The sequence below is a fragment of the Triticum aestivum genome, chromosome 5B (genome assembly GCF_018294505.1).
Source record: "Triticum aestivum cultivar Chinese Spring chromosome 5B, IWGSC CS RefSeq v2.1, whole genome shotgun sequence".
In the NCBI taxonomy this organism is placed as follows: Eukaryota; Viridiplantae; Streptophyta; class Magnoliopsida; order Poales; family Poaceae; genus Triticum; species Triticum aestivum.
Genome location: NC_057807.1, coordinates 316,982,502 through 317,006,204, shown reverse-complemented (window position 1 = coordinate 317,006,204; position 23,703 = coordinate 316,982,502). Strand labels below are relative to the sequence as shown.

Sequence of the window (23,703 nt, the reverse complement as noted above, 5' to 3'; positions counted from 1 at the left end):
CGTTCCGTTCATATGACACGCATTACTTTTGTCATATTGCTTTTTGCATGATCATGTAGTTGACATTGTATTTGTGGCAATGCCACCTTCATAATTTTCATACATGTCGCTCTTGATTCATTGCATATCCTGGTACACCGCCGAAGGCATTCATATAGAGTCATATCTTGTTCTAGCTTTGAGTTGTAAATCCATAAAAGTGTGATGATCTTCATTATTAGAGCATTGTCCTAGTGAGGAAAGGATGATGAAGACTATGATTCCCCACAAGTCGGGATGAGACTTCGGACCTTACAAAAAGAAAAAAAGAAAAAAAGATAAAGGCCAAAAGGAAAGGAAAAAGAAGGCCAAAGAAAAAAAAGAGAAGAAAAGAGAAGAAAAGAAAAAAATGAGAGAAAAAGAGAGAAAGGACAATGCTACTATCTCATTCCACACTTGTGCTTCAAAATAGCACCATGATCTTCATGTTAGAGAGTCTCATATGTTATCACTTTCATATACTAGTGGGAATTTTTCATTATAGAACTTGGCTTGTATATTCCAATGATGGGCTTCCTCAAAGTGCCCTAGGTCTTCGTGAGCAAGCAAGTTGGATGCACCCCACTTAGTTTCTTTTATTGAGCTTTCATATATTTATAGCTCTAGTGCATCTGTTGCATGGCAATCCCTACTCACTCACATTGATATCTATTAATGGGCATCTCCATAGCCCGTTGATACGCCTAGTTGATGTGAGACTATCTTCTCCTTTTTTGTATTCTCCACAACCACCCTTCTATTCCACATATAGTGCTATGTCCATGGCTCACGCTCATGTATTGCGTGAGAGTTGAAAAAGTTTGAGATTATTAAAGTATGAAACAATTGCTTGGCTTGTCATTTTGGTTGTGCATGATTAAATACTTTGTGTGATGAAGATAGAGCATAGCCAGACTATATGATTTTGTAGGGATAACTTTCTTTAGCCATGTTATTTTGAGAAGACATGATTACTTTGATTAGTATGCTTGAAGTATTACTATTTCTTATGTCAATATGAACTTTTCTTTTGTATTCATTTGGATCTGAACATCCATGCCACAATAAAGAAAATTACATTATGAATTATGCTAGGTAGCATTCCACATCAAAAATTCTCTTTTTATCATTTACCTACTCGAGGACGAGCAGGAATTAAGCTTGGGGATGCTTGATACGTCTCCAACGTATCTATAACTTTTGATTGTTCCATGCTATTATATTACCCCTTTTGGATGTTTATGGGCTTTATTTTACACATTTATATCATTTTTGGGACTAATCTACTAACCGGAGGCCTGGCCCATATTGTTGTTTTTTGCCTATTTCAATATTTCGAAGAAAAGGAACATCAAACGGAGTCCAAACGGAATGAAACCTTCGGGAGCATGATTTTTGGAACGAACCTGATCCGGAGAGCTTGGAGTGCAAGTCAAGAAGCTCCCGAGGGCCCCACGAGATAGGGGGTCGTGCCCCCCTGTAGGGCACGCCCCCTGTCTCGTGGGCCCCTCGGGCGGCCACCGACGTACTTCTTCCTCCTATATATACCTACGTACCCCGAAAACATCCAGGAGCACCATGAAACACAATTTCCACCGTCGTAACCTTCTGTATCCACGAGATATCATCTTGGAGCCTTCATCGGCACTCTGCCGGAGGGGGAATCAACCATGGAGGGCCTCTACATCAACATACTTTCCCCTCCGATGAGTTGTGAGTAATTTACCACAGACCTACGAGTCCATAGTTATTAGCTAGATGGCTTCTTCTCTCTTTTTGGATCTCAATACAATGTTCTCCCCCTCTCTTGTGGAGATCTATTCAATGTAAACTCTTTTTGTGGTGTGTTTGTCGAGATCCGATGAATTGTGGGTTTATGATCAAGTTTATCTATGAATAATGTTTGAATCTTCTCTGAATTCTTTTATGTATGATTGAGTTATCTTTGCAAGTCTCTTCGAATTATCCATTTGGTTTGGCCTACTAGATTGGTTCTTCTTGCCATGGGAGAAGTGCTTAGCTTTGGGTTCAATCTTGCGGTGTTCTTACCCAGTGACAGAAAGGGTTGCAAGACACGTATTGTATTGTTGCCATCGAGGATAACAAGATGGGGTTTATATCATATTGCATGAGTTTATCCCTCTACATCATGTCATCTTGCTTAATGCGTTACTCTGTTCTTATGAACTTAATACTCTAGATGCAGGCGGGAGTCGGTCGATGTGTGGAGTAATAGTAGTAGATGCAGGCAGGAGTCGGTCTACTTGTTATGGACATGATGCCTATATACATGATCATGCCTAGATAATCTCATAACTATGCGCTTTTCTATCAATTGCTTGACAGTAATTTGTTCACCCACCGTAATACTTATGCTATCTTGAGAGAAGCCTCTAGTGAAACCTATGGCCCCCGGGTCTATCTCTTATCATATTTGCTTTCAATCTACTTTTATTTGCATCTTTACTTTTTGCATCTATATTACAAAATACCAAAAATATATTTACCTTATCATACTATCTTTATTAGATCTCACTTTCGCAAGTGGCCGTGAAGGGATTGACAACCCCTTTATTGCGTTGGTTGCGAGTTCTCAGTTTGTTTGTGTAGGTGCGTGGGACTTTTGAGGAGCCTCCTACTGGATTGATACCTTGGTTCTCAAAACTGAGGGAAATACTTACGCTACACTTTGCTGCATCACCCTCTCCTCTTCGAGGAAAACCAACGCAAGCTCAACGTAGCAGCGCCCAGCTGGCCAGGTTACCACTTGGTCAGAGTTCAGCGAGGCTTTCCGTGAGCATCACATTCCGGAAGGTCTTATGGATCGCAGGGAGGAGGAGTTCTGCAACTTCACCCAGGGTAGACTCACTATGGATGCATACAACAGAGAGTTTGGAAATCTGGCACGTTATGCAACTGAGGAAGTATCCACTGATGCCAAGAAGCGGGCAAAGTTCCGCAAGGGACTTAGGGCTAGTTCTTTTGGTGGCTTCTAGAATAAGCTGCAAAAAGCTGCCCCCTACCCAACTTATTCTAGAAGCTCAACCAAATTTATTTTTTAGAAGCCTAGTAGTTAAGACTTGACTAGTAGGCTTCTAAACATAAAAAATTGGTTGGGCTTCTAGAATAAGCTGGGTAGGGGGCAGCTTATTCTGGAAGCCCAAAAAAGCTAGCAAAAGAACTGGCCCTTAGCCCCGAACTTCGCCGTGATCTCTGACTGCACTTCTTTCCAGAAGCTAGTGAACAAGGCTATTAGTGCTGAGACAGGTCAGAATGACTTTGAAGCTACATGTAAGCACGCGCGTGACACTAGTTCCTCATCCGGTTCTGGCTCTCAGAAGCGCCGGGTGTGGGTGCCCAACACAGCTTTGCCACCCAGGTTCACATCGAGGCCATCCTATCAGGCGCCTCGTCCAACCCAGCAGTATGCACCGCCCAAGTCTTATGGTGGGTCAACCGCCAATGCTTCCCCACGCACCAGCACTGTGACATGCTTCAAGTGTGGAGAACCGGGTCACTACATGCGAGAGTGCCCCTAGAACAACCCCAACCCCAACCAGTCCGGAAAGGCTGTTGGCCTTGGCAAGCCAGGAGGAAAGGTGTACTACGCCAAGCCAGCCACCGCTGCACGTGGCCATGTGAACTGTGTCTCAGCTGAAGAGGCTCGGGATGATCCCAACGTCGTTCTTGGTATGTTCCTTGTTAACTTCCATCCGACATCTGTTCTTTTTTATACTGGAGAATCTCATTCATTTATATCCGAGATCTATGCTCGTTTGCATAACACCGCATTTTGTGACATGTCCTCTACCATGGAAATTTCTACTCCTGGTTCTAGATGGCAAACTTCTAAAGTAAGCCATGAGAATGAAATTCATGTCGATAGACTTTTTTTCCTTGCATCTTTGATAGCTCTCAAATCCTTGGACATTAATATCATCTTGGGTATGGGCTGGATGTTAGCCCATCATGCTAAGATTGATTGTTTCTCTAGGACTGTTCAACTCACACACCCATCGGGCAAGGTAGTCAATGTCTTGACCCGAGTAGCTAAGAGACAGCTCTACTCTCTTAATTCTTGTCCTCTGCCAGACCTCGAAGATGTTCTGGTAGTCCTGACTTTCCGGATGTCTTTCCAGAAGAACGGATAGGTGTTCCACCTGACAGGGATGTTGAGTTCGTGATAGATCTTGTCCCAGAAACTATCCCAATCTCTAGAAGACCCTATAAGATGGCACCACTAGAACTAGCTGAGCTCAAGAAACAACTCGATGAGTCCTTGAAAAAGGGTTTCATCCATCCTAGTTCTTCTCCATGGGCTTGTCTCGTCCTCTTCGTCAAGAAGAAGGATGGTACGGATCGGATGGTTGTAGATTACCGACCCGTCAATCTGGTCACTATAAAGAACAAGTATCCCCTCTCCAGGATCAACGACATGTATGATCTGCTTGCTGGATCCTCTGTATTTTCTAAGATGGATTTGAAGTTGGCTACCATCAAACCAAAATCAAGAACGGGGACATTCCCAAAACGGCCTTTGTTACTTGTTATGGCCAATACGAGTACACCGTCATGTCCTTCGGTTTAACCAATGCCCCAGCCACTTTCTCTCGGTTAATGAACTTGATCTTCATGGAGTATTTGGATAAATTCGTCGTGGTACCTCGATGATATACTCATCTACTCCAAGAATGAGGAAGAACATGCCGAGCATCTAAGGCTAGTATTGATGAAACTTTGAGAGCATCACCTTTATGCCAAATTATCTAAATGTGAATTCTGGTTGCCAGAAGTGACCTATCTAGGACGTGTAATCTCTGGTAAGGGTATTGCTGTCAATCCCGAGCAAGTTCAAGCCGTTCTTAATTGGACTCCACCTGAATCGGTCAAGCAAGTTCGGAGTTTCCTTGGTTTAGTGAGCTACTGTCGCCGCTTTGTCGAGAACTTCTCCAAAGTTACTAAACCTCTAACTGAACTCCTCAAGAAAGATAAAAAGTTCGAGTTACCCCACAGTGCAAGCACAGTTTTCAGGAACTGAAAAGACGCCTGACATATGCTCCCGTACTGGTATCACCAGATTTCTTCAAGGACTTTGTTATCTATTGCGACGCCTCGCGAAAAGGACTAGGTTGCATACTCATGCAAGATCGTCATGTAATTTCCTATTCTTCACGGCAGTTGCATCCACATGAGGAAATTATCCTACACATGATATAGAGCTTGCAGCTGTAGTCCATGCACTCAAAACCTGGCGACATTACCTTCTCGCTAATCATTGCGAAATCTTCACCGATCACCAAAGTCTGAAATATATATTCACCCAACCGGATTTGAATCTCAGGCAAAAATGTTGGGTCGAATTGATCACAAATTATGACTTAGGGATAACTTACACCCCAGGAAAAGCCAATGTCATGGCTGATGCACTAAGCCGTAAATCTTATTGTAACAACCTGATGTTACAACAAAGTTAACCACTTCTCCATGAGGAATTTCGGAAGCTTAACCTTCACCTTATTCCTCAAGGATTCCTTTCCACCTTGGTGGCGAAACCTACCCTTACGGATCAAATCATAGCTGCCCAGAAGCGAGATAAAGGTATAACCCGCATCTAGGAAAACATTGCTAGCGGGGTTGCTAAATGTTTCTCTATGGATGACCGAGGTGTTGTCTTTTTTGAGAACCGTCTAGTGGTTCCCAAGAACCAACATCTACGACAATTGATCCTTAAGGAGGCTCCTGATTCTCCTCTCACCATTCATCCCAGTAGTACTAAGATGTATCAGGACCTACGCCAGAGGTTTTGGTGGACTAGGATGAAGAGAGAAATTGCTCAGTATATTGCAAATTGCAACATCTGATGTCGTGTTAAAGTAGAGCATCAACGACCTGCTGGCACCCTTCAACCTTTAGCTATTCTTGAATGGAAATGGGATAAAATTGGTATGGATTTCATCACCGGTTTTCCCAGGACCAAGAGAGGGAATAATGCTATCTTCGTCGTTATCGATGGTCTTTCCAAAGTAGCCCATTTCCTGCCTGTTCGAGAGAGTATAACCGCTAGTTAGCTAGCAGATTTGTATATCTCCTGAATAGTGTCTCTCCATGGTGTTCCATTGGAAATTAAATCGGATCATGGAAGTCTCTTCACCTCTCAATTTTGGGGAAGTTTCCAAAATTCTATGGGAACTCATCTCTCCTTTAGCACCGCCTTCCACCCTCAATCAAGTGGTCAAGTAGAACGCGTCAATCAAATTCTAGAAGATATGCTTCGAGCTTCTATTATCTCTTTCGGAATGGATTGGTAGAAATGCCTTCCATTTGCCGAATTTGCTTATAACAATAGCTATCAATCTAGCTTGGGCAAAGCTTCTTTTGGAGTTCTCTATGGACGAAGGTGTCGAATGCCTCTTAACTGGTCAGAAACCGGGGAAAGACAATTCTTTGGCCTGGATATGATCTAGGAAGCAGAAGAGCAAGTTCGCATTGTTCGTGAAAAGTTGAAAACAGCCCAATCTCGTCAAAAGAGACAATATGATCATAAACATAAGGCTATGATTTTTGAAGTTGACGAGAAGGCTTACCTTTGGGTTACTCCTCTGAAGGGAACCCATCGCTTCGGTATTAAAGGAAAATTGGTCCTCGTTACATTGGACCCTTTCGCATTCTTGCCAAACGAGGAGAAGTTGCCTACCAATTGGAACTACCTCCGCACCTCTCCAGAGTCCATGATGTCTTCAATGTTTCTCAACTCAGGTATTGCTTCTCGGATCCTATCCGTGGAGTGGACCACGAAATGCTGGATCTCCAAGATAATCTCACATCTCGAGAATATCCCGTTCATATCCTTGATCAAGCCGAGCGTACCACTCGACGCCATAACATCAAGTTTCTCAAGGTTCAATGGTCACACCATTTCGAGAAAGAAGGCACTTGGGAAAGGGAGGATCGCCTTCGACTTGAGTACCCTACCTTCTTCCCGAAGGATCCTAAATCTCGGGACGAGATTTTTCTGAGCGGGGGTGAGTTGTCACAACCCTAGTCAGTACATGCATTAGAGTGACTGCATCATGTTTACTTTGACCAGAAACTTGGAAATGGGGATGACAGAACCCCCAGCACCCTCTTAATCCAACTAGGGTTTACTAAAATCTTTTTCAATGAACCTGAAATGCCCTTCTAAAATGTTCATCATCTTTGCCTTGGTCTAAAACCTCTGACAAAAATGATGCACAATTTTCTAGGACAACCTAAGGTCACTAGATTAAATCATATGTTATTTGCATTTGGACATTTAAATGCTATAAAATATTTTAAATGTCCAAATAATCATAAACTAAAATGTTTACTGTGGGATATATTCTATATAGTGGGCATGAGCAGTTTCATGATTTTTGAAAGTGCCTAGGTATTTTTAGAAAGCCACAAACTTGCAGAAAGAAAAGAAAACAGAAATAAAAAGGGAAACAAACTTACCTGGCCAAACTCACCCAGCCGGCCCACCTGGCGGCCCAGCACTATGCTGGCCTACGCCAGCCAGCTGCTTCTTCCCCGCCAGGCACGCAGGGCGGTGACGCTGGCGCGCGCGAGCTCGCCACGGCGCCAGCTACTTGCCGCCCGTGCTGCTGGACATCTGGACGTCCTCCACGTCATCGCCCCGACCCCCCTGGACACCTCACTCTCCCCCCAATGCCTCTCTCTCACCCTCTCCCACCATGGCCGACGCAGCCGCAGCCGCACCGCCGTCGTAGCCGCGGCCACCAGCATCCCCATGCTGCCTCGCCGTGTCCAGGTGCTCCGCTGCCCTCCTCTTCATCGAGCAGACCGAGCCCCGAGCGCTCGTTCGCCCCAGAGCCACCGCAATGACCTCGCCCGACCTCGCCGTCCCCGGAGATCCCCTTCACCGTCACGCCCACTCCACCTCGTCCCGACCTCGCCGCCTAGCTCGCTGAGATCACCATGAGCACCTGCCTCTCCCCATCCTCTCTGTTCTCACTGCCGACCACTGCAGCGACTGCAACAAGCCCCACCGCACATGCTGCCGCCTGAGCTTGTCACCGACGCAGCTCTGGCCACCCAACAGCCACGCAACCTTGTCCAACAACCTCACCACACCTCGTAGGCCACCTAGGAGCTGGCCTCGTGCCTCCAAAACCACGGCAACGTCAAGTTCGGCCTCGCTCGAACTCTGGCAGCCGCAAAGCTTGTCGTCGGCATCGTTTCCGGCGACCTTGAGCTCAACCACCACCACCCCTCGACGCGGCTTGCTCCCAGCTGCATGTAGGTGGCCTCCACCGTCCATGTGGTCGCCGGAGGGCAAAACCCGCCATCCGCCGCATCTAGACGTCGCCGGTGGCTAAACACCGGCGAGTCAACCCAGTTTGACCAGGGATTTGACCCCCCCTGGGTCACTGACATGTGGGCCCTGCCTATTAGTCAAACCTAGATTAGGGTTAAACTAATCCTAATTAAGTTAGTTAACTAATAGTGACACTGACCAATGGGCCCCACTGGTCAGGTTTGACCTGGACCTCCCCAGTTGACCTGCTGACGCCATGTTGACGCAGTAATATATTTTCTGGATTTATTCTTATTCAGGAAATTTCCAAAAATAGTGCTAACTTAAAAAATACATAGAAATTAATCTGTAATTCCAAATGCAAAGTGTTATATATGAAAAATGATCAGAAAAATCCAATCCATCCATCTATAATGGTTTCATGCATGTTTAAACAAGTTAACTTGATGTTTAGTGCAAAACATGATAAGGCACTATTTAAGATCACAAATGAGTTTGGGTTTTGAATCTTTGGTTCAAAATAGCTTAAACCCATCTGGTTATAGTTGCATTAGCCCAACACACTCATTTTGCCATGTCACATGCATGCACCATATTGTTGCATATTGTTTGGTGTTGATTGTGTTATCGGTGCTCTCTGCGGTAGGTTTTGCCCCGTAGGAATACCGTGAGTACCCGATCGAAGGACAGTATCACAGTACAGACCTGTCAGGCAAGCAGCCACCCATTTGATCATATCGATAAAATCTCAAGTTCTCGCTCCTGCTCTCATTTACTGCATTTAAGACAAATGTGTTTCAAACTGCTGAGTGCTATGGTAGTTGAACCCATTTCCTCTGCATGACCTGTCATTGCCACAGTAACTAGATGAAACCCACTAGCATGTGTATGACTTGATTGAGCATTGTTTGCGTTTCCTACCTTGCTATGCCTGCTATGCTTAGATTCGTGTCAGGTCTGGTTCATCTGGGTGATGGGGTAGAGTGAAATGATCATGTCGGTAATGAGAGTGATGTGTTGAACACGACTTGGTAAAGGTATCGGTGAGAGGCCATGTAGGAGTACATGGTGGGTTGTTTCATTGGAACCGTCCTTAAGCACTGAGATATGTATGTGTGATTTAAGATTCAGCTACTACCATGCATTGGGCCCTGAAATATGACCCCGCTCGACTTATTAGCCGCCCTTGTCCTCTGTCCAGGAGTTGCAAGTAGTTTCTGGTGTTTGTACTATACTGGAGGCCATGCGCAGCGCTGACCCTCGGGGTGGGCTATGATGTGGTAGGTACGTGGTCGGGTATGCCGGGCACTCGTTAGGTGTCTTGGAACCTTGTACACATCGTTCGGGGCCGTATGTGGAAACCTCGGTCGGACTCCCTGCGGATGGAACCTGAATAGGCGATAAACCTGGACTAGAGACTTGTGTGGTTAGTCAGGTCGTGGTCTACACCCACGTCGGCTTTCGCTTGAAGTCTGTTGAGCACATGTCGTGTGCAGACACTAAGTGGTGGAAACATGTATGAAGAAGTACACCCCTGCAGGGTTAACAACATCTATTCGAATAGTCGTGTCCGTGATAAAGGACTGCTTGGTTGCCTATACAGTTCATAGATGAGTAAATGGAAACTATTAAAAGCCTCAAGACAAGTGTGAGTGCTGTGGATGGACTTCCGTAGGATGACGGGAGTGGATCCTCGGTAGTGTGTTGTTGTGGTGTGTAGTGGAATCGAGTGTGCAAAACAATTACAAGTTGGAGTCTCGTAAAGTAGTTTAGCCAAGAGTCAAAGCTGGCTTGCTGCAATAACCCCACCATCCCTTTTATTGATAATGTGCATGTATGTAGGATCTAATGTAAGTCTTGTTGAGTACCTTTGTACTCATGTTTGCTTAATTACAATTGCAGAAGATACTGCCACCCCTTCCGATGGGTTTTACCTAGACCTTGATGTCAACGAGTAGCCTGAGGCCCAGGTGGTGATCCTGAGCACATGGTGGACCCTTGTAGGATAGATAGGATTCCTCAAGCCTTTTTACTTTCTAGATGTCTGTACCTAGACATGTTGCTTCTGCTTATGGCTTGTATGCTTGTATGACTTGAATGATGGTCGTATGACCCCTATCTGTGTGAATGATATGTATGGCTCTCTGGAGCCTTTTAAATAAAGTACTTGAGTTGTAGAGTTTTGTTGTGATGCCATGTTGTATTTGCACATATCAAGCATATTGTGTGTATGTTTGAAATGCTTGGTGTGTGTGGGATCTAACTATCTAGTTGTTTATCCTTGGTAGCCTCTCTTACCGGGAAATGTCTCCTAGTGCTTCCACTGAGCCATGGTAGCTTGCTACTCCTCCGGAACACTTAGGCTGGCCGGCATGTGTCCTTCTTCGTTCCTGTGTCTGTCCCTTCGGGGAAATGTCACGCGGTGATCCTTTAAGTCCTTGTAGCTTGCTACGACTTGGGATTCATTCGATGTTGATCGACACGTTCGTTGCTGGGTCATGTATGCATGTCCCTGTAAGTTAGTGCCACTTTGGGTTCATGACTAGCCATGTCAGCCCGGGTTCTTTGTCACATGGATGCTAGCGACACTATCATATACGTGAGCCAAAAGGCGCAAATGGTCCCGGGCCTGGTAAGGCGACAGCCGTGGGAATACCATGCGTGAGGCCGCAAAGTGATATGAGGTGTTACATGCTAGATCGGTGTGGCATAGGATCGGGGTCCTGACACTGTGCTTGTAGTCGTTGCTAGGTGGTTTATAGACATGGATGCAATTTTTGTTACTTCTCGTGTTCTTTGTACTACCATGATGTTTGATAAATAGATTGGAAGTTTCCCCCATACAAAAAGAAGAAAAGAAATGGAAAATTTTGTATAAAGAGCACAAACTAGAGAGGATAACTATTTTGTTCAGTTTGATCTCCCAACACATTGATCGACATCACCAAATGATGGGGGAGATGTGTTTTATCCTTGCATTGAATGTGTCGTGATTAAACCTGCCCTGTTCAGCTGGAGCCGGTGATTCTTCACCTCATCGTTCCACGCACACAAAGAACACAAGCTCTTAACTCGTAGCCTAGCCACTCCTTTGGAGATGGGGAGGGGTGTCGTGGGGATAAATTTGACAGTAATAGAGGCAGGAGAACCGTCGTTGTTTTGTCACGACAGGTGTCTCAAAAAAGGATTAAGTCTAGAGGCCATCACAACTAGGTGGCCGTTTGAGAGGGGTTGATCGGGAACCAAGAACACGGAGTTTACCCAGGTTCGGCCACTCACGGTGGAGGTAAAGACCTACTCCTGCTTGATTGATATTGATGGACATCTTGATTACAAGGATGCGGATTCGCTAACCTAGCTCTCGATTGATCGTAACTTAGCCTTTCTGCCTCAGGGGCTCCCCTTTATATATAGGTTAAGGCCCTGAGGTTGCAATAGAATCCAGGTGGTAGTACAACCCATGCCTTAGTCTACTTCCTACTTATCTTGTCTCTCAAGTAAGGGAAATTCCTCATAACTTCCTCCTTAAGCCGGCCTGCCAGATACTGGGCCATGAGCCAGCCTTCTCTTTAAGTCGCCTCTTGGGCCTTGAACTTCATGGTTAATCGCGACCCACATAATGAACCTGTTCATGACCCACCACTTGATAGCCATGTCATATCCTGGCCGGGTCATACCGTGGGGTATATCCCCAACATTAGCCCCCAGGTTAACCTGGATTTATCCACGTTAAGCTTTGCGTTGAAATTAACTCCAAGTCATCTTCAGTGCAAAAGGAAGCTTTGCGAAGGTCGGGGACCAGACGACAGGGACCCTGCCGTCTGGCCCTGGGCTAGACACTGAGGACCATGGTGTCTAGGCCAAACGCCGAGGACCATGGCGTCTACTGCTGGAATCCGAGAAGGACTCTTCCTTGCATTTCAAACCGACTTTGAGGAGGCTCTTTCTCCAAGTAACGACCCTAGGGCTCAACATATAAATAGAGGAGCAGGGCTAGCCCCTAGAACACACCATGATTCACCAAGCTGTGTGTCGGCGCCCCCTCTCCCTCTAGTTCATCCTGCGCTCTAATCCGTTGTGCTTGGCGAAGCCCTGCGGAAATAGTTTCACCACCACCGTCACCAGGCCATCATGCTGCCGGGACTCATCTACTACTTTGCCCCTCTTGCTGGATCGAGAAGGCGAGGACATCATCGAGCTGAATGTGTGCTGAACGCAGAGGTGCCGCGCGTTCGGTGCTTGATCAGAACGGATCATGAAGTTGTACGACTACATCAACCGCGTTGATAAATGCTTCCGCTTAGCGATCTACAAGGGTATGTAGATGCTCTCCCCCTCTTGTAGCTATGCATCTCCATGGATAGATCTTGCGTGTGCGTAGATTTTTTTTTGTTTTCCATGCAACGTTCCCCAACACTCCTGAAGCTCTAAAAATTGTTGATAGGCTTGGCTTGAAAGGAGTATATGGAAATGTTCAGGAAGATCCTCAATAGACACGACGTGCTTAATGGAGACTTGATCATTAATGGCAAGAGTGCAGCTCAAGGCACTAGAGAATCAGGGCTAATTATGCCAATTGTCATGCCACAGAAGAATGGTGTCACCCTACCCCAACGGGCGAACATTCTGAAAATGGTTTTCCAATGTAAGTTTTAAATTCCCCTTGTGATGACTTTTCTAACTACCGGATTCTAATGTGCTTCACATAAGCGATGAAAAAACACAGGCATGGGATATAGTGTAAAGAAACCATAGGAGAAATTTCTGTAGGACTTATTAAAATTTCTATGAAAATCATTTGAACCAAAGAGCCCCCCATAAGTTTCCAAAACAAGATTGTGCTTCTTTTGATGTAAACTCTTAGAGTAAACTCTTAGAGCTTCTACATCCGCATATCACAAAACTGACACCTCATATGTGTGTGGTGCGTCCTGGGATGTCTGTGGAGAGGGCCCGACCACCCTTTTATTTTTCATCCATTGTAACCACATACCTCAAATATCACACTATAAATCCATATTACATCATGCAACACAAAAGCTACATACCTAGAAACTATCCTTCTACTACTTGTCATCGGAGACCTTTGTGTCGGCAGTACCGGATAGACCGACCTCCTGGTCGTTGGCCGCCGCGTGCAACTTCGGCTCCTCGTCTGACTCCATGTCTACGAAGAGTTCGTCGCGCTCTGTCTGCACCTCACGTTGGAAGCGACGGTTGGCCCTCCACCTCCGCCTCTGGCTGGATGGAGTCGAGGATGGCCTGCTACTCCACCGCCTCCTCCGCTTGCGCGTCGCCCATGACGAATCTAGGAGCCGAGGACGCCAGATTTGCCTTGTGTTCCTCCTCTTCCTCCTCCATGTCCGCGTCCAGCACCTGTTCCTTCTCCTCATCCTCCTCCTCTAGCAGGTTGGCTACAATTCAAGCAGCGTGTCGGGCCTGGATCTCCGCTAGGAGCACCAACCGGCGCTCCAAAATAAGCATGATGTAGGTGGTGATCCACTACCGAGCCATCACTACCGACGGACGGCGAGCTCTGAGTGGATGGGAAGTGGCAACACGAAGGGGAGGGAAAATGGGACTGGTTGAGGTTGGGGGTCTCCATCTGGCTTAAATAATCGGATTTGCCCCTCGGGTAGCGCACCGAAGCAGCATCCTTATCGGACCGTTGGTAATTACGGGTGTCTGGGTGGGTCCCTCACGCCAATCCAAAGTGGCAGACGCACCCATGCCTCTCATATCAGCATCAGATATGGGGGGGGGGGGGTGCGGGTCACCCCAAACGTATAAAGCAGTTTGAGGAGACCGATTGCGTCATGATGACCGTCCCGGGGTTTGAGGAGCCTAACTGTACATGCTCTTAGGGCATGTACAATGCATAGCCCTAGGGTGATGCTTCGCATGCCATGTAGGATCGGATATCATGTAAAGTAGATTCGGATAGGGAAGCGTGATCCTCTGCAGGAGGCAGGTGCTTGAAGAGAAAAAATATGGTTCGGTGACAAAAACTGAAAAGGTTGAAGTGAAAAGTAGAGATGCATGTGTAGTAAATATTTTATTTTCTATTTCTTAATGAGTCTCACTAAGTGATAGCTTGCATTCGGAAAAAAAATGTAGATGCCCCAAACTATTTTTTATCATGAAGCATCTGTATTCATACGTCATCATTTTACATGCGCTTAGACAGCATGACTAGTCGACACGGGGTCCACATACGCTGCGATGTCAAGTCCAACATATACACTGCGGCAGTCGGCATATCAATCAGTCCAAGTCAAGCAAAGCGGCTGGGCCGGATCTTTATCACGAGTCGAGCCAGGCCATACACGGACGCCTATATATATACTCCCTTCATCTCAAAATAAGTGACTACCACCACATCTCCTTGTGTTGCAAACACGTAGATCCCCTGAAAGCCCTCAACCGTGAAGCATATCAAGAGGGGGAAACAGCAGACAGAACAGGAGGCATGAGGAGGAACACTCTCCTTGCCCTGGCGTCCTGGCTCATGCTGCTTCTGCTTGCGCTCTTCATCACAACCGCCACTGCTTCACTGCGTAAGTCATGAGTTCAGCTCTTCTCTCTTTTTTTTTTCCTTTTCAACCTGGGCTAGTTAGACAGTCATGTTCTTCTGCCTGCTGTTGGCATGCTCACATCATCTTCATGGCTTCTTCAATTTTTTGGATGCACTCCGTTTCGTTTCAGCGTGCCAGTGCTGCTGGATCGTGCAGCATCCGACGAGGACCTGCGGCCACGCCTGCTGCGGCAACAACTGCTGCCCGCCCGCTCCACCGCCATCCGCAGGCTGAAAAAAATGATGCACAGGCTTGTTCATCTGTAATACAGAAGCAAAAAATAAAAATAAAAATATTCCAGAGGGAATGGTGTTGTACTTATACTTACCTGCTCTTCTGTGAGCATGTAATAGTCTCTATTAGTTTCCAGAAATAAACATCTCTTGGCTCCTACAGAATTACTGCTTCATTCCGGTGCTACATCAAATCATGACCACTCACCATGACTACTTGCAGATAGAAATTTAAACAATAAATTAATCTCCATATATGACTAAAAATTGCCTCTTCAATAATCTCACGATAATCTAGGATTCATATCTAGTCATCTAGAAGTCAAGCGTACAAGCTAGTATATTTAACAAAGGAAAACGTTTGGAGCCGGGGCACCGGCGGAACTTTGGGCCGGTCTTCCTCTTCCCCGCGTCTCCTTCATCGCAGCTCCGCGCACATCTCGCGCAGCTCGCCGGGGCGCGCGCCGCCCTCTTCTTCTGCCCCCTCCTCCCCACCCCTTCCCCATCCCTTCCCCCTCCCTCCCCCCCCCCCCCCCCCCCCGTCCCTGGTCGCAGCACCACGCGCCCTTCCCGCGCTAAGCTGCCATGGATCTGCACGGTGACCATTCCATCTCGCCGGCGACCGAGGGGCGGTGACCACGGGAGATGCTGCAACTGGGGCGATGGGCGCTACCACGGCGACGCCTACCTTGCATGCATCGGAGCTCTGCCTACTTCGCCGGAGCCATGACAGACTACACCCCACGGCGATTTTTCGATGAAACCGGTTGTAGCAAATTCAATCGCCGGTGGTAGCAAAAATCTACTACGGTTGCAGCAAAACGACGTCATCGTCATCGCGGGGTCGCAGCTGAGATAAGGAGTTTGAAGCTTTTTTCAATGCGGTTGTAACTTTTATAACTGTCGGTTGCAACTTTTTGTTTTTTGTCCATGGCTTCGTTCCACGGTTGAAACTTTTTTTATAGTCGGATGAAGCTTTTTTCATCGCTAGATGAAGCTTTTTTTGTCACCGGTTGTAACTTTTCGTCCATGGCTTTTGTTTCCACGGTTGAAACTTTTTTTATAGTCTGATGAAGCTTTTTTTCATCGCTAGATGAAGCTTTCTCTGTCACCGGTTGTAACTTTTCTTGGTCATCCATAGCTCCAGTCGTATACTGGTTGAAGCTTTTTTCGTAGCCGGTTGAAGCTTTTCCTATCGCTAGTTGTACCTTTTTTCGTCGTAGGTTGCAGCACTGAGCATCTCCCTGGGCGCTCGATCTTTTTTGTTCGCAAGCGGGGGATGAGCGCCGGCGAGCACACCGGTGAGCACGCCGGTGAGCTCCGGTCGTCGCGACCGGAGCTGCAACGGTGGCCATGGAAGCTGCAACCGCAGGGATGGGCTATTTCCATGGGGGCGAAGCCGGTGAAGAGGACGGCCGCCGAGGACTACCGGCGACCAGGGCGGCCGGGAAAGACGGCCGGCGAGGACGGTGATCAGGGACGAGGAGGGCAGGCGAGGGAGGGGCGGCGACGAGGGGGAACGCGGGGGCAGCCGGCGAAATGGGGTTCGCAAGAGGAAGACGACGCTCGTTACGCGCTCGCGAAAGGAAGACGAGGACCTGGTTGGATAAGGATCCAACGGCGCGGGATGGGCTGATCTGACGGCTAGGGCTGGACCGGCCGAAACATTCGGCCGGCGCACCGGCGCCTAGCATCGCCCTTTAACAAAGCACGCTTATCATGCCCCAACAGACCATTTCCAACGTCAAGCAGAGCCCATCATCCTAAGGTACAAGAACACCCACAGAGTGAAAATCGACACCCCACACAAGACCCCGCAGCAATGGCCGCAAGAGGCGGCCGCAGAGCTCTTGCTATCATCGATGCCAACAAGAAAGCGGCATTCACCCATGGATGGATCAAGGAAAGTTATCATCCCATGCCCATCAAAGTCACAGCTCTTGGCATCCTGCTTCTGCATCTGGTAGTAGCTGTTGAAAGCAAAGGAAACGTTGCCCTTCTCCCCGATGCCGTTGCACGACCCTCCGTAGTAGAGAGTGGTGCAATCCGCCATGTCGCAAGCAAGCTTCAAGTGAGTTGACGCCTTGTCCAGGCTCTGAGCCGGGTTCGCGACGCACCACCGCGACGGAAGATAGGGCACCTCTTTAGCATTCCTCAGAACTCGGTTGCCTAACCCAAGGTTTAACGGGTACTTGGCCTGTCCATCAAATGAAAAGATCCCCCAGTGTCGCTCAAAGTTTCCAGGTAGTACACTCTTCTGCTCCTCATCAAGATGGCCAAAAAGATAGACATCAGACGGGGGTACACCAGGGCGGAGAGGAGTCCCTTTGTTGCTCATGATACGGTTGATGAGTCCTTGGTTGAATGCCCTTGCTGCAGTCAAGTTTGCACTTGGTGCTCCCTGAGTCGGCCAACCCACCTCGCCAATTGCAATGGGTAGTTGCCCATAGCCGAGTTTACCCAGAGCAGAAATCAACGTGTCGAAATTGCCGTCGAAAGCATTGTAGTACACGTTGGAGCCATCTACAAGTGGATGAGTTGATCCCTCAAAGAAGGCATAATCTTCTGGGAAGTCGGAATTCTGGTAAAGACTGAGGAATGGGTAGATATTGACCACGAACGGAGCTCCATTTGAACTGAGATAAGCGGCGAGCTGGGTCATTATCTGGGTCAATTCAGTCCTGAACACTCCTTGCGACGGAACGGCACCCTCGTATGCGTCGGCGTTGCACGGGACTACTAGTTTCACGTAGCTAGCAAGATTAGCCTTCACCAGTGATTGCTGAATGTTTGTCATTGCTGGAATAACGTATGACAGAAATTGACCCTGGTAGCTTGTCAGAAATGGCTCATTTCCCACAGCAATATACCTGTATCAAATTTGTAAATTATTAATTCTCGACGCAGTCAACAAGTATGGAATAGTAAAAAACCGAATAGTCATGTGCCCGTAAATGGATAAAAGGATAAATGACGTCACCCAGGACTACACAGATCTTATTTACTATTGTACATGAAATTTGGCAAATTAAAACACAAAGACTATCACACATGGAAGTTTTTATCTACAACACGCCATCATAACTTCAGTCCAACATTATCGTAACCTAAATTAGCAAATCTTCTGAACCCAAATCTGTGATCAGTGAAAAACAAAGAGTATCCAGTGACAGAAATAATTGGACAATCTAAATTACTTGAAGGCACTCAAGTAGAATTTCTGATGTTTTTTTCAATGTTGCCATGCTAGCAGCAGATAGGGATTATTACAGAAAGCTGAGTACAATTGTTCCCGGGATTCCATAGCCTAAAGCAGAATTTGATCACAGTGTGGTATTGCACTTGTTCATTTAATCTTTCAATGTAATGTACGAAGTAAAGTCTTCAAACAGGATAATGATGATTAGCAAGCATGTCATCAGACTAAATCTAGGGCTCGCATCAACCCCGACGACTTAAAAAGATATCCATGACATATTTTTGACTACTCATATATGGGTATACCCTTCCATACACATATAGAATCCACCTTGACTGAGCATGGAGTTACCATTCGTATTTCAAAGGTACTTCCAAGTTCCAACAACATACTCACCCTCATCTTTAAAAATAGAATATCATCTGGTTTTGAAGTTTTGATAGATATAAATCATGTGATACTGACTCATAGTTTACAGGTGATGTTTATTAGTACTATAAAGTATGTAGGTGATTCAGTGGACTTAAAAGTAATCATTTGGGTTGGGACAAGTAGGTTATGGGTATAGCCTTAGTAAGAACTTAAAGTCTAAACGTACATTATAATCAATCAAGAAAAATGACAGGTTTTGCCGTTATTGTACCCTAAAGCAAATACTAGTCATATTTTCCAGGAACGAAAGGGAGTACATACTACATTTTCAAGAGAAGACTACAAGTGAAGAGAACGCCTAGTTAGAAACAAATTCAATCAAGTCGGCACCAGATTCCCTTTTCCACTTGAGCTGCAGATCCCACGACCCCATTTTTTCCAGCAGAAATAACCTCAAATAATGCATTCTGTATTTCCCACTCAGGTAACAGGAATCCCGAAATAAGAATCATGACTGATGCTAAAATGCTTCGCCGCTTGAGATCTCAAGAAAAATCGCCAAGCCAAGCGCCGGGACTCACTCACCGGATGTCGACACCGCCGCCGCGGCCGACGTAGCGCGAGACGTTCTGCGCGACCCAGGCGTCGGCGGCCGCCGGTGACCCCGCGATGCCGGCGAGCTCGCCGTTGGTGAGGCCGACCATGACCTCGATGCCGCTGCGCGCGAGCGCGCGCAGCACGCCGGCGTCGGCGTCGAAGAGCTTGACCTTCCCGATCCGGTTCGCGCGCAGGAGGTCCACCACCACCGCCGGCGGCGCGCGGTGCGACGACAGGGTGCCCCAGTTGACCCCCACGGCCGCGTCGGCCGCCAGGAGCCGCCGCTCCCGCGCGCACGACAGCGCCAGGACGACGGCCAGGAGCGCCGCCCAGGCGGCCATCGCGGGGCCTGGATCCGTGGGGCGCCAAGCTGCCCGTGAGTGGTTTCTTGGATGTTGTGAGCTCCGCGGCGAGATTTGGGAGGGACTTGGTGGTGGTTGGGAGGAGGACGAAGATAGTGAGTGAGCTGAAGCTCTGGGGACTAGCTACTGTGAGGTAAGCTTCGAGAGTGGAAAAGGTGGATGAAATCTCACAGGAAAGGAGCAGAGAAGGGCAAATAGGTCAATACACAACGTTGTCAGGTATAGTAAATAGTGCGAGCGTGGCAGGCTTTGACGTAGGCATACAAGCCGTTGGAGATTGGAAGATCGAGGACTCGGGTTTAAGAGCATCTACGAAAGCGCCGGTGAGACCCAGCACTTTCCCCTTCTTCCTCCCGACTCCCTGGGGAAACCCTAGCACCCCCACCGCCGGTCCCCTTCCCCGCCTTCCTCCCTCGCCGCCGCCATGGGCCATTGCGGAGCAAAGACCTGGCAATGCCGGCGGCGGCGGGGCATCACCCCGACGCAGCTCCTCTCCCTTCCCCCGATGTCGACTCGGATCTGGCTGCTAATGCCCTTGGCGGTGCGGCATGGCGAAGGCTCGGCGGTGGCCCTGCTCGGCGCCGGTGGTGGTGGGGCGCCTGCGACCAGGGGTGCTGCCTTGACGGTTGGTACAGCCTGGGGCTCAGGATCCCCTGGCTGGATCTGGGTGCCGGGATTCGGGTTGTGGCCGCTGTTAGGCGTGGTGGGGAGTTGTCGTAGCCCTGCTGCCGCTGGGCGCCATGGTGGCGCTGGTGGATGTGTTGTCCCCGGCGAGGGATGCACACGGCAGGAGGCGTGGTGGAGAGGTGGTCCTGGCGAAGACGGGCAGCGGTGTGGTGGTGGTGAACAGGCGCGACGGCGCGAGCTACTGGCCAGGTGTGGTGGCGGCGTTGTGATGGCTCGGCTAAGAGGGCGTTTCTGGCGAGCAGCGAGCGCCGGTTGTCGGTGTCAAAACCGGCGGATCTCGGGTAGGGGGTCTCGAACTGTGCGTCTAAGGCTAATGATAACAGGAGGCGGGGGAGACAATATTTACCCAGGTTCGGGCCCTCTCTATGGAGGTAATACCCTACTTCCTGCTTGATTGATCTTGATGAATATAAGTATTACAAGGGTTGATCTACCACTGAGATCGTAATGGCTAAACCCTAGAAGTCTAGCCTATGAGGTTATGATGGTTGTGGCTAAACCCTAGAAGTCTAAACCCTTCGATTTATATAGACACCGGGGGGGACTAGGGTTGTACAAAGTCGGTTATAGAGAAAGGAATCTACATATTCGAATCGCCAAGTTTGCCTTCCACGCAAAGGAGAGTCCCATACGGACACGGGACGAAGTCTTCTATCTTGTATCTTCATAGCCCAACAGTCCGACCCAAGTATATAGTTCGGCTGTCCGAGGACCCCTTAGTCCAGGACTCCCTCAGTAACCCCTGAACCAGGCTTCAATGACGATCAGTCCGGCGCGCAGATTGTCTTCGGCATTGCAAGGCGGGTCCTTCTCCGAATACTTCAAAGTAGATCTTCGAACACAAGAATCGTGTCCGGCTCTGCAAAACAAGTTTCACAAACAACCGTAGAGGGTATAATATTTACGAGTCTAATCCGCTGACAATTTTGGCAGCACGACATTACGTCACTACTCATCCATTATTTTGAATCGTTTCCTAACCTGCCCCCCCCCATGTTTCGGGGGCAGTTTTTTATTGGCACGTCTTGTCAAAGCAGAGATCGTGTCCCCTTATTACGGAATTTTCATCAACACGGGCGTGGGTAACCCAACCGTTCTGTTGGCATAATTCCTCGGGAATAGGCATGTTTTAAGGCCATGGAGGGGACGCTTGATAGTAGTCGCCTTTATAAAGGGGTTAAGGCATGTCCTCTTTCTTCTACGCTAGTTCTTTCCTCCACCCCCACCTCAAGTTCCAACACCCAAGGGTCAATCCAGCCGCTTCGAGCTTCCAGCCATGTCCGGACCCGTCCTTCAGGATCGTGGATGGCCTCTTCTGTCACAGAGGAAGACATCTCGAAGCTCAGGGAGGCAAGATACTTGACGGCGGAAATCTACCACAGGCTTCCTGCTCAAGGGCAGGTTATTCCTACTCCCAGATCCAATGAGAGGGTCGTGTTTATCTCTCACTTCCTTCGAGGGCTCGGGTTTGCTCTCAATCCCTTCGTTCGAGGGGTTATGTTTTATTATGGTCTAGATTTCCACGATCTAGCCCCGGACTCCTTTCTCCACATCTCGGTGTTCAGCACCACGTGCGAGGCCTTCCTCCGTATTTCCCCACACTTCGGTTTATGGCTTAAGACCTTTAACGTGAAACCGAAGGTAATCGACAGGAAACAAGCGGAGTGCGGAGGCACTTCAATAAGCAAGCTTATCAACTCCACTTGGCCAAAGGGCTCCTTCGCGGAATCTTCTGACTTATGGCAATGGGAGTGGTTTTACATCACCGAACCCCGCGGTAAAAAGCGGGCAACCACACCTACGTTTCGATCCGGCCCTCCGCCACAGCTCGCATCGTGGATTAACAAGGGGCTGGACTGGGGACCTACTGATGAAGTGCGGATGCTGCAAATCCGTATTTGGAGCCTCATTGAGAAGGACACCGGTCTCATCGACGTAATCTAAGTAATGCTAGTCCGCCGGATCATACCCTATCAGTGATGCCCTCTCCGCATGTGGGAGTTTAATCTGGAAGGTCCACGGACCCTTTAGCACCTCTCTGGCACGATTCTTAGAGAGATGTGGAAATTGTTCTTCGACACACGAAAACAGTGGCCGGATACTACAGAAGACATTGGTCTTGACTGCAACCATCTGGATACTCCGGTAAGTACTCGACCCCCAAACACGGCTTAGTCGAATTATTCATGACAATGTACTGATAAACTCTATTCGGCCAGGGCTGGCAAAAGAAGGCGGAGAGAATCAGGTGTTCGGCTCCACTTCCCGAAGACACTACCAATTCGTTATTAACAAGGATGCTGGCTCCGGTGCCATATCAAGTGCCAGCGGGGGAAGATAAGGAGGAGGACGAAGAGGCCCAAGGCGGCTTCCACTCTAGAGGCGCACCAGGCAATTTGTCCGGGGAGATTAGAACTTCCACCTCCAAAAGTGGAAGGGAAGGGCGAACTGACGTCCCTTCTCCCCGTTGGGAGAAAAGGGCCGCCTCCGAAGACTCGAAAAGAGAAGCTTCTAAGTGGGGGAAGGTATCCCAGTCAGGGGGCGGTGTTGACACGCAGTCACCCCGTAAAGATAGGCCCTTAGCCGAATCGTAAGTGAATCCGGGTGTTTTAAACATGTCCCGTTCTTTCCTGGCTATAAGGGTAATATTTTAAACATATGTTTGCAGCTCGTCACGCAGCCCTCCTCAACAGTCCTCCTCTTCGGGGGATCTACTTCCAGAGATGATGGAGAGCGAGACGCCTCCACAGATCCCCCTGCCCGATAAGGTGGACGACGCCGAGGTGTCATCCCGGAGTATCCTTCCCGATCTGCGAGTGGGGCAAGGGACGGTGAGGACCGGGGCCGAAGGTAATACTTTGGCCACCCAGGGTCCGGGGTGTGCGGCCCCTACAGGGAACAACAAGAGTCCCGGACTATCGAATGTCCAAGGGACGCTGGATACATTGATGGACATTTTTCAATATGCCTCCGTCTCACAGGAACATCATACCTTGATGGGTACAGTGTTGGAAAGAGTTCGGTCCACGAAAAGCAGATTGAATGAAGCCTTTTCTAGCCTACTAAGAGGCTTCGAGGTACATAGTGTAATTTCAATTATATTATAAGTGAAAATTGCACCTGCGTATAGATAGTAGCCCCTGAGACTCTGGTTGACATCCAAAGGGATGCGATCAGAGGATCAAAAATATATGCCCAGGAATTGATATGACTAATTGAAACACATGTTGTTACATCCGTGGGGACTGCCCAAGCTATCGAGGTAGCACATTTGAAGCAGAAAGTTGATGTGGCGGATGATGACATCACGCTTATTAACAGGCGGCTCAACAAGGCGCAAGGTATGTCTCTAGGGCACTCA

General features: G+C 48.1%; 1 protein-coding gene and 1 long non-coding RNA gene across 2 annotated transcripts; one reads left to right on the top strand and one right to left on the bottom strand.

Moving 5' to 3' along the window:
• Nucleotides 1-14,370: 14,370 nt before the first annotated feature.
• LOC123111593 (uncharacterized) lies at nucleotides 14,371-15,285 on the top strand. Its single transcript, XR_006454558.1, has 2 exons — nucleotides 14,371-14,874; nucleotides 15,023-15,285. It is a non-coding gene; the product is annotated as an uncharacterized lncRNA (long non-coding RNA).
• Nucleotides 15,286-16,839: 1,554 nt separating this feature from the next.
• Nucleotides 16,840-19,790, bottom strand: LOC123111592 (glucan endo-1,3-beta-glucosidase 5). The gene is made up of 2 exons (XM_044532411.1): nucleotides 19,282-19,790; nucleotides 16,840-17,995 (listed from the first exon to the last, which is right to left on the bottom strand). The coding sequence occupies exons 1-2, from the start codon at nucleotides 19,632-19,634 to the stop codon at nucleotides 16,870-16,872; spliced, it is 1,479 nt and encodes a 492-aa protein (XP_044388346.1). The 5' UTR covers nucleotides 19,635-19,790; the 3' UTR covers nucleotides 16,840-16,869.
• Between the last annotated feature and the right edge of the window lie 3,913 nt (nucleotides 19,791-23,703).

Excerpts from the sequence above, each read along its gene's own strand:
- LOC123111592 (XM_044532411.1), bottom strand. The coding sequence starts at position 19,634 with ATGGCCGCCTGGGCGGCGCTCCTGGCCGTCGTCCTGGCGCTGTCGTGC. Across the intron at positions 17,996-19,281 it reads GGCGGCGGTGTCGACATCCG|GTATATTGCTGTGGGAAATG; the intron begins GTGAGTGAGTCC and ends AATTTGATACAG.